Here is a 10025-nt window from a genome sequence, read left to right on the forward strand (position 1 = left end):
AATAATTTATAAATAATAAAGAATTATAAATAGTTTATTATACACATTAATTATTTTAAAATTAAATATTTACATAAAATCTATTTTAAATAAAATACTCGATTTTATTTTATAATTTACACCACTTGGTACTGGTAACCCAAAGCCACTCAGCTAATTTAGTGTTTTTAACTTCTTCTGTTTCATCTTCTTCTTTGATAATATCGAATTGACTGAAAAAAATAAATATTATTTAGAATTTAATAACAATAATAATGATTTTTTATATGTGACATGAAAATTTCTATTTAAAATAAAATACTAATGGATAAATGGATTCTTGATAATAATCCTATCATTAACATAATATCGAGAAATTTATCTAATTTTCCAATAATGGAATAATAAAATTTTCTACTTTAATACTTCTTCTGACTCTAACCAAAACAAATTTATCTACAAAAATGAATTCTTACATCCTGATATATATAAATTTGTACAGAAGATAAAAACTAAAGCCAAACTATCAAAAATTAAATACGTCTGGACTGACCGTAACAATGTCTATGCAAAGAAGGATGATGATTCACCTAAGTTTCATATCAACACTGAAGATGACCTTGAAAAACTTTTATAGCAACAAATTGATCAGCCTATTGTAACCAGTACATCAATAAACATCTTAAGTCTCAATATAAACAGTTATTTAGCACATCTAGCACAATTTGAAGCTCTTGAATGAAGCTGCAATTAAACTTACAACTGATGGGGAAGCAGTAGCTGATCGGGCTAAAGAAGTTGGCCTTGAAATAAATTTTTCAAAAACTAAGGTTATGATTCTTGGAAGTAACAGAAGACTCAAGCTCTTAGACAACTGTGATCTTCCTCCAATTATTATAGATGGAAATGTTATACCCTATTTATTAATTTTATCAACCGTGATTTATTATAATTCTTCTAACCCGTTATCACCTATTCGGTCATTTTTATGCTAGTATAAATCTAATTTCAAGTGGATGGAAATTTCCATCTTCACTAACGATTTGAGACAATTCGTCTTCGGATAGTTAGGTCGATGGGTAACCATCGAACTTGAACACTAGTTAGCTGGTGAATGCTAGTATCTGTTCGACTATATGTTAAGTATTAACGATGGAAAGCTACTGAGAATAAAGGGCAACTTTTTGAAAAAAATCCATGAAAAATTAACCAAGCCAGGAATCGAACCTGGATCTCCCCGATTACATGTCAGGATGCTTTTACCAGTTAAGCTACCGGGTCATTCTCCATGATTACCCATCGACCTAACTATCCGAAGACGAATTGTCTCAAATCGTTAGTGAAGATGGAAATTTCCATCCACTTGAAATTAGATTTATACTAGCATAAAAATGACCGAATAGGTGATAACGGGTTAGAAGAATTATAATAAATCACGGTTGATAAAATTAATAAAAAGTTTAAAAATATAAAAGCGCCTAGAAAATGGAAACAGAAGTACTACAGTTTATATCGTAGTATGGAGTTTAAAGGGAGGAGGTAGCATAGTATTGACAACTACTGAGAGTTAAGTGTATACTGAGAGAAAGTAAGTGGAGAATGACCCGGTAGCTTAACTGGTAAAAGCATCCTGACATGTAATCGGGGAGATCCAGGTTCGATTCCTGGCTTGGTTAATTTTTCATGGATTTTTTTCAAAAAGTTGCCCTTTATTCTCAGTAGCTTTCCATCGTTAATACTTAACATATAGTCGAACAGATACTAGCATTCACCAGCTAACTAGTGTTCAAGTTCGATGGTTACCCATCGACCTAACTATCCGAAGACGAATTGTCTCAAATCGTTAGTGAAGATGAAAATTTCCATCCACTTGAAATTAGATTTATACTAGCATAAAAATGACCGAATAGGTGATAACGGGTTAGAAGAATTGTAATACCCTATGTTAATACAACCAAGCATTTGGGAATTCATCTAACCAGAAATCTTTCTTGGGATGCCCATGTTGCCCATACTACTCGTAAAGTCTACGCTACGTTAAATTGCCTGAAATATAGGAGAAATATTCTCTCTACGTCCACTCGCAAGCTCTTAGTCATGTCCACTATCATCCCAATTATTAAATATTGTTCATTAGTCTTTCTTGATTCACCAAAAAAGTTAGACTACAAACTGCAGCGTCTCGTGAATAAAACTATCAGATTCATATTCAATCTTAGACGTGATGAACATATCACTCCTTACAGGCATAAATTAAATTGGCTCACAATTAAATCCAAAAGACTTTACGCTTTAGCTTGATTTATGTTCAAGCTTCTAAACTCGGGTGAACCCAAGTTCCTTAGGAGTCTTTTTATAGAAGAACCATCTGATATCAGAAGATCTGACAGAATTGCAGCGAAATTTAATAACATTCTTTTCAAAATGCCAAATTTCTCGACTACAATCTACGAGCATTCATTTGTAATCTCTGCAATTCGAATCTGGAAAGAGCTACCCACTGAAGTCATAGAATCACTCAGCCTAGACTCCTTCAAAAATAAAGCTTTTGAATTTTTTGTGAAACTAGAACGAGAAAATGTACTATAAATGTCAAACAGGCCATTTAAAAATTTAAAATCAAAAATTTACATTCTAAATTACTAAAGCATCTAATATGTTACCATTGAAAAAATTAGCTTTCAAATATTGCTCATTGATTCTATTGTTGTTCTCATTCTTATAAATAGTACAGTACTATTAAATTTTGCAACTATGTTATTAAATCATTCAAAATTATTAACTTCCTTAAAATATGATGATGTTAGTCTTATATATTTAATATTGTTATACGTGTACCTTATTATAAAAATTATGTATATTATTGTCATTCGGCTAGTTTGCCTTGACATAAAAATTGAATAAATAAATAAATATTAATAATGGAACTTTAAGGGATCACTAAAATTTTCTCACAATAAAATTTCAATAGATTAATAGAATTTTCTATTAATTATAGAATTCCAATGGATAAATAGAATTTTTTTTTATATTACTAATAGAATTTCAATGAATCAAAGAAATTTTATAATAATGGAGTTTTCTATTAATGATAGAATTTTAATGAAATTTTCTATTAATAATGAAATTTTAATGGATCAATAGAATTTTCTATTAATCATACAATTCTGATGAATGAATGAAACGGTCTATTATAACTATAATTTTAGTAAATCAAAGAAATTTTATAATAATGGAGTTTTCTATTAATAATAGAACTTTAATGGTTCAATAGGATTTTCTCACAATCAAATTTCAAAGTATTAATAGAATTTTCTATTAATAATAGAATTCTAATGGATTAATGGAATTTTCTATTATTCATAAAATTTTAATGAATTAAAGAAATCTTGTAATAATAAAGTTCTCTATTAATAGTAGAATTTCAATGGATTAATTAAATTTTCTATTAATAATAGAATTTTAATCGATTAATAGAATTTTCTATTAAAAATATAATTTTAATTGATCAATAGAATTTTCTCACAGTGAAATTTAAATAGATTAATAGAATTCTCTATCACTAAAAGAATTCTAATAGATTAATGGAATTTTCTATTAATAATGGAATTTTAATGGATCAATAGAATTTTCTATTAAAAATAAAATTTTGATTGATCAATAGAATTTTCTCACAGAGGATTAATCTATTTCAATAGATTAATAGAATTGTCTATTAATAATAGAATTCCAATGGATTAATGAAATTTTGTTTTATTAATAGAATTTTAATGAATCAAAGAAATCTTGTAATAATGGAGTTTTCTATTAATAATAAAATTTCAATGGATTAATTAAATTTTCTATTCATAATGGAATTTTAATGGATCAATAGAATTTTCTATTAATAATAGAATTCCAATGGATTAATGGAATTTTCTATTAATAATGGAATTTCGATGGATCAATAGAATTATCTGACAATGGAATTTCAATAGATTAATAGAAGTTTCTATTAATAATAAAATTCTAATGGATTAATGGAATATTCTATTATTAATAAAATTTGAATTAATAAAAGAAATTTTATAATGGAGTTTCCTATTAAAAATATAATTTTAATGACTTAATAGAATTTTCTATTAGTAATAGAATTTCAATAGACCAATCGAATTTTCTGTCTATAATAAAATTTATATAGCAATAATAACCTCAAATAAACTCCAGATAATTTCTGAAGTTCAGGATTCAAAGCAGCATTTAAAACAGCCTGAGCTCCCTGTTTCGGAGTCTTGATAAACAGCCAAAAGAAAGGTTTTATAATCAAAGACGCTACAGTGCTCTTAGTGAAGCTCATGTGTCGCATAATTTCAGTGTCCACCAGTCCAGGATGCACCGAGTTGACGGCAACCTCTGTACCAGCCAACTTCTTAGCCAGTTCTTTGGCAAATAACACATTAGCGAGCTTGCTTTGAGAGTATGCGTCTCCAGCGTCATAACTTTGCTCGCTATTCAGGTCCTCAATCTTGATCTTTCCTCGTCTATGGGCCACACTAGCGACCACAACCACCCTCGAAGGCGCCGAGGACTTAAGCTTGTCCAGGAGTAAATTAGTCAACAGAAAGTGGCCCATGTGGTTCACTCCCAGCTGAGTTTCAATACCGTCCTTGGTGACACTCTTCGGACATCTCATCACTCCAGCGTTGTTTATCAGAATGTCCAGTCGGTCGTGCTCTTGGTTAAAGGCTTTTACAAACTCTCTGATGCTTGATTGCGACGCTAAATCACACAGTCGGCAGTAAATGAACTTGTTCTTTGTTTCCAGCACGATTTCTTTCCTGGTCTGGAATTAATTTTCATTAATTAAATTTCAATGATGCAATTATAAAAATGAAATTTTTTAAGAAAATTGAAATCAATTTAGTAGATGATAATTTTAGAATTTATTTAATAAATAAATTATGGCAAAAAAAATTGAGATGTAAAAATTTGTAAAAATGAAAATTAAATTAGCCGAATTTTGAAAAGTTTTATAATTTATTTTATTGAAAAATAATTTTTAAAAAACTAAAAGAAAAAATTTCTTATGTAAAAAATTTTAAAAATTATACTTGAAATTTTTTTTAAGTATTTTTTAGTTATAATTTTACTAACAAAAACATTAAAAATTGTTGAACTTTCTAATTTTAGTATCATAAATGAAAAATGCAATTTATTTGTTAAAAAAAATTAAAAAATGGTCAAATGACTGCTAACTTAAATGAAATTAAAGTCAACTGACACTTGACAATTTTTTAAAATAAATTTAATACGAAAAAATCATTTTTTAAACTGAATTCATAATTTTTGCAAACTATGAAAAAAATTTTTCTCTACAATAATTTGAAATTTACAAATTTCTGAAAATTGCCATGTCTGTAAATATTAGTATAAAAAAATTTTGAGACATTTCACAGAATTTTAACAATAATAATAAATGGTACTTTTTAGCAGACATTTAAAAATTTTTTGATTTTTTCATTAACAAAATTAGAACTGAAAAAAAAAAATGGAATTCACGATTTTTTTAATTTCTACAATTACATTGTTTTTTTAATTTTTCTATATAATAATTAAAATTTCGAAAAATTATCAGAGGTCTTTTAATGTTGACATCATAACTTTTTTTTCAATTTGAAAGTTTAATAATTAAGAATTTTTTAGAAGTATTTTTACAACAAAACGTTGAATTTTTTTTTTTTTCATTAAATTGAAACTAAAAAAATATTTAAAAAAAATTGCACTTATAGCTTTTTAAATCTACATATGAAATTTTTCTTTTTAGTTTTTTTCAATAAAAAATATCTTAAAAATTATCAGATGGTTAATTTCATTTTCTTGAATAATAAAAATAAAATTTTTTGTCTAGCTTAGCTCTTAAATGAATAAAATATCTAAAAAAATTGAACATTTTATATTTAAAGAAATTTATTTGAATTTTTTTCAAATTAAACTTTGGTGATAAGAAATCCGATTTTTTTTTTTTTAGAAAAACTTTTTAGAAAAGCAAAAATAATAAATTAAAAATAATACTTACTAATAAAAATTACCTTTTCACATTTACCTAGATCTCGACATGCCATAACAATTTTAGCCTCTCGCTTTGCCAAATCACGAGTCACTTCTTTACCAATTCCAGTGTTAGCTCCTGTAACAATCACAACTTTATCCGTCAATTTTTCTGTACCTTCATAAGTTCTCCCGCCAAGCTTGTCCCTAAAAAGAAAATGTAATTATTAACAATAAATTTAATCAATTACTATACAATAATAACAAAAATTAAATTAGCCGATGTCTAAAAATTAAAAAAATTTTTTTAGCTGCAAAAATTTAAAAGAAAAAATTTGACATGTAGAAAATTTGAAAAATTCTAAGTTCAATTTTTGTAAAAATATTTTTTTATTGATTAGAAAAGTAAAAAATTGTCAAATGTCTGCTAATTTTATAATTATCAATAATCATAAAAATAAAAATAAAAACTTACTTGATTATGTAAAGAGTGCCGACTAAAGTGCAAACCGCACTACCAAATACAGCTGACTTGGGTAATTTAATTCCCATATTGACAAAATTTTTATTTATATTTTTAATTAATAATAATTATTTAAAAATTTATGTTTTTATTATTGAAGAATAAACGTCAACTCTTTACTTGGAGTCACGTGGACTACTAGCGGTTTTTAGGTTAGGATTTTGTAATAAAACTGGCAACAGATGTCATGCGTTATGACTGAGAATATTTTTAAAATTTCAATAAAAACTTAAGAAAGATTTATTTTTAATTATTAATTGTGACATTAAATTTAGCTGTCACTTCAGAATTTTTGAATTTCATTTAAGAAAAAAATTGTTTTTAAAAAAATTGAATTTCTAATTTTTTTTAATTTCTACATGGTAATTTTTTTTCAATATTTTATTTGTTACAAAAATTCTTAAATAGATAATTAATAAATAATTTTAATTATTAAATATCTGCTAAATTAATTTCTATTAAATTATTTGGAAAATTTATTGTTTTGTAACATTCAAAAAAAAAAAATTATTTATAAAACTAAAAAATTTTGAAATTTAAATTAAAGTTTTTTTAATCAAGTCCTACCAAATGTCAAAATTCAAAAAAAAATAATTTTACTTACAAAAAATTAATTAAAAAATAAAAATTTTTTAATAATTACATTAAATAAAATACAAAAAAATCTTAATTTTAAAAAAACTTATACTTATTTATAATAAAATTTAATAAACATATTTATTTTCTTAAAATTACATAAAAAAGTTGGCACTTTTGAAAAACTCATTCATCTCCATAATCAAACTCAAGCCCAGTATTTTTAAAATTTTTTTCCGCCCAAAGATCAAATTTCCTGGTCAACTCTTCATTCATATGATTTCTCCAATCCCCGATTTTTCCTTTCCGAATAAATTTATCTGTTCCATTATTATTTTCACATTTTTCACCATTTCCATTGGATGTTTCTTCAATTTTATTCCCATTCGCCAAAACCGCTTCTAGATTAATGGCGGGATTGGCGGCCATTTTAGAAAACTCCAAGTGACTTGCAAGCGCTTTAACCTGTTCTTCAGTCAGTGATTTGCCCAAAAAATCAGCTGTTTTGTGTATCGCGGTAATTTGGTCTCGCTTCATTTCTTCGTAAGTGAGGAAGAGAATGTTTTCTTCATTCCGGCGGTTCCAGAATGAGAGAACGTGCTGCCAAAATGGATTCATTGGAGCTAAAAAATTTTTTGTAAGTACTTGAACAATTAATATCATTATTAATTATATATTACCAGTGTTATTAACAAATAATTCAGCTAGTTCTTCAAATGTTCCATTGTAATCATGAATTAATTTTAAATAATGGAACAAACTGACGCAAGTGTCTTTTGGGTTTCTTGTCACGTATATAACCTATAAAAAAAAAAAAAAAAAAAAAAACACTTATTAATCCCTTGTTACTATTATAATTCGCGCTACTAATGCCAAAAGGGCGTATCTCATCATTTACGCCCTTTTGGCTCTGCAGAGTCAATATGGCGTATAAAAAAAATTTTTTTTACTCCAACTAACCTAAAAATGTTTATAACATTTAGATCTCTAAGAAAAATGAATAAAAAAATTTTTTTGTATACGCCTTATTGGCTCTAAGACAAAAAAATTCTAAAGCCAAAAGGGTGTAGCATTTTTTTTTTAATCATAATTAATTATTAGCCTTAAAAAAAATATGTATTTGATAATATGTATTTGATTAAAAAAAAAACTAAAACTAACTCCATTATCATTATCTTTTGCTTCTGAAAGTAAAAAATAATAAATATATATTGCTTGCAAATCTAAACTTTGAAAAAATACTCAAATCTGATATGATTTTGTAATTCGTACAATTAAACATAACTCATTATACATTATCAGTGGAGACATGATTGTTGTGTCAATAGAAATGAAAGTTTTGTAATCGAGTCAAATACATTTTCTTCAAATAGAATGTTACTGTTATTTTTTTTTTTTTTTTTTTTTTTTTTAATTCAAATTCATATTCTTTTTAAATAAAATGAGTTGAAAAGTCATTATTTTTACTGCTGTTATAACTTTTTTTTTTTTCAGGCTAATAATTAATTATGATTAAAAAAAACTGATACGCCCTTTTGGCTTAAATTTTTTTTGTCTTAGAGCCAAAAGGGCGTATACAAAAAATATACAATTTATTCACTTTTCTTACAGATCTGAATGTTATAAACATTTTTAGGTTGGTTGGAAGAAAAAAATTTTTTATACGCCCTTTTGGCATTAGTAAAGCGATATAGATGTCATTTTTTTTGAGCTTCTAAATGTAAAATTTTTCTTTCTATAATTTATTTGTCAAAAAAATTCTAAAAATTATGAAATTTCAATATTATTTAAAATTAATAAATTATTTAAAAATATTAATTAAATTTATACTTTTGGTTTTTTAGATTTTATCTGCTGAGGCAATAATTCCCATGGTAAGTGCGTTTTTACATAACGCGGTCTAGCTGCTTTCTCAACATTCTCTACGGAATTTCCGAACTGAGAAAAAAAATCTACGTATTTTCCCGTTACCATCAACGCCGATGATCTGTAAGTAAAAATATAAAGTATTAAAACAATAATTATAATTTATAAAAAAAATATATATGAATTATCTTCTTACTCTAATAAAGGATTCCGAATTAACAAAGGAACTTTAGCTTTTTCAAAATCAAGGTCATTTCCGATGCACCAAACCATTTCTTGGGCCCAATGACTTCCTGTAAAAAATTTATTATCATTATTGTAATTATTTATATAATTACAAATTAATTAATCAAATACTCAACCTGTTCGTGGATAAGATACCATCCAAACGTCATCTGGATAGATCTCCATGTCACGAATCTTCTTCCCCAGGGTAACATACTGAGGCGGTAATAAACAATTACCAGGTTCAACGCGCAAAAAACTTGTTTGCACCCCAAACATGCGGTCCAGCGTTGCGCCGACTTTGCCTTCAACAGTTGTGAATTTCAACTCCATTTGAGAAATATAGTTTTTATTTTCTCGATAACCCGAGCGATGTTCACCGTGCAATTGCTTAGGATGCAACTGCACCAAGTTGATCTTTTGCTAAGAGAAAAAAAATTATATGCACTTGAAAACGAGTTTTACTCGATTTCTCGGTGTTAGTTTTTTTGTTTTTATTATCATTACTTTCCCTGATGAAAATATGTGAAGAGAAAGTTGCATGAAAGTAACAGTCTAATGGCTGCATTTAAAGAGATCCAAGTACCCTCTTAGTGTAAAGAATATCTATGAAAAAATAACTCGTAGAAATACTTTAGATAGGCATCTTGAAATTAATTTTCGAAATTAATTAATAACATTTTTGAGGAAATTTCCGAAAAATTTAGTCATTAAATAATTATTATCATTTAATTGACTAATAAAAAATATAGCACTCTGAATTACCGGTATACACTTGACAACACCGCAAGAGTTCCCTAACCTTAAAATTTATTTATGTTTACTGTCT

General features: G+C 26.5%; 2 protein-coding genes across 2 annotated transcripts; both read right to left on the reverse strand.

Moving 5' to 3' along the window:
- Positions 1–61: 61 nt before the first annotated feature.
- Positions 62–6681, reverse strand: LOC123267660 (retinol dehydrogenase 13-like). The gene is made up of 4 exons (XM_044732409.1): positions 6482–6681; positions 6048–6213; positions 4170–4801; positions 62–212 (listed from the first exon to the last, which is right to left on the reverse strand). Exons 1-4 carry the CDS (start codon positions 6556–6558, stop codon positions 110–112), a joined length of 978 nt encoding a protein of 325 aa, XP_044588344.1. The 5' UTR covers positions 6559–6681; the 3' UTR covers positions 62–109.
- Positions 6682–7243: 562 nt separating this feature from the next.
- LOC123267659 (luciferin sulfotransferase) lies at positions 7244–9793 on the reverse strand. Its single transcript, XM_044732408.1, has 5 exons — positions 9334–9793; positions 9168–9264; positions 8936–9092; positions 7786–7906; positions 7244–7728 (listed from the first exon to the last, which is right to left on the reverse strand). The coding sequence occupies exons 1-5, from the start codon at positions 9527–9529 to the stop codon at positions 7292–7294; spliced, it is 1008 nt and encodes a 335-aa protein (XP_044588343.1). The 5' UTR covers positions 9530–9793; the 3' UTR covers positions 7244–7291.
- Positions 9794–10025: the final 232 nt, after the last annotated feature.

Source organism: Cotesia glomerata, linkage group LG6, assembly GCF_020080835.1.
Source record: "Cotesia glomerata isolate CgM1 linkage group LG6, MPM_Cglom_v2.3, whole genome shotgun sequence".
NCBI lineage: Eukaryota > Metazoa > Arthropoda > Insecta > Hymenoptera > Braconidae > Cotesia > Cotesia glomerata.

Bases quoted from the DNA above. Each gene is read 5' to 3' on its own strand.
- LOC123267660 (XM_044732409.1), bottom strand. From the start codon at position 6,558: ATGGGAATTAAATTACCCAAGTCAGCTGTATTTGGTAGTGCGGTTTGC. The intron at 4,802-6,047 runs GTAATTTTTATT...AATTAATTCCAG, and splicing joins ATCTAGGTAAATGTGAAAAG to ACCAGGAAAGAAATCGTGCT. The intron at 213-4,169 runs GTTATTATTGCT...TATTTTTTTCAG, and splicing joins TTATCTGGAGTTTATTTGAG to TCAATTCGATATTATCAAAG.
- LOC123267659 (XM_044732408.1), bottom strand. From the start codon at position 9,529: ATGGAGTTGAAATTCACAACTGTTGAAGGCAAAGTCGGCGCAACGCTG. The intron at 9,093-9,167 runs GTAAGAAGATAA...TTTTACTTACAG, and splicing joins ATTCGGAATCCTTTATTAGA to ATCATCGGCGTTGATGGTAA. The intron at 7,907-8,935 runs GTATAAATTTAA...TTTTTTTTATAG, and splicing joins TAAAATCTAAAAAACCAAAA to GTTATATACGTGACAAGAAA.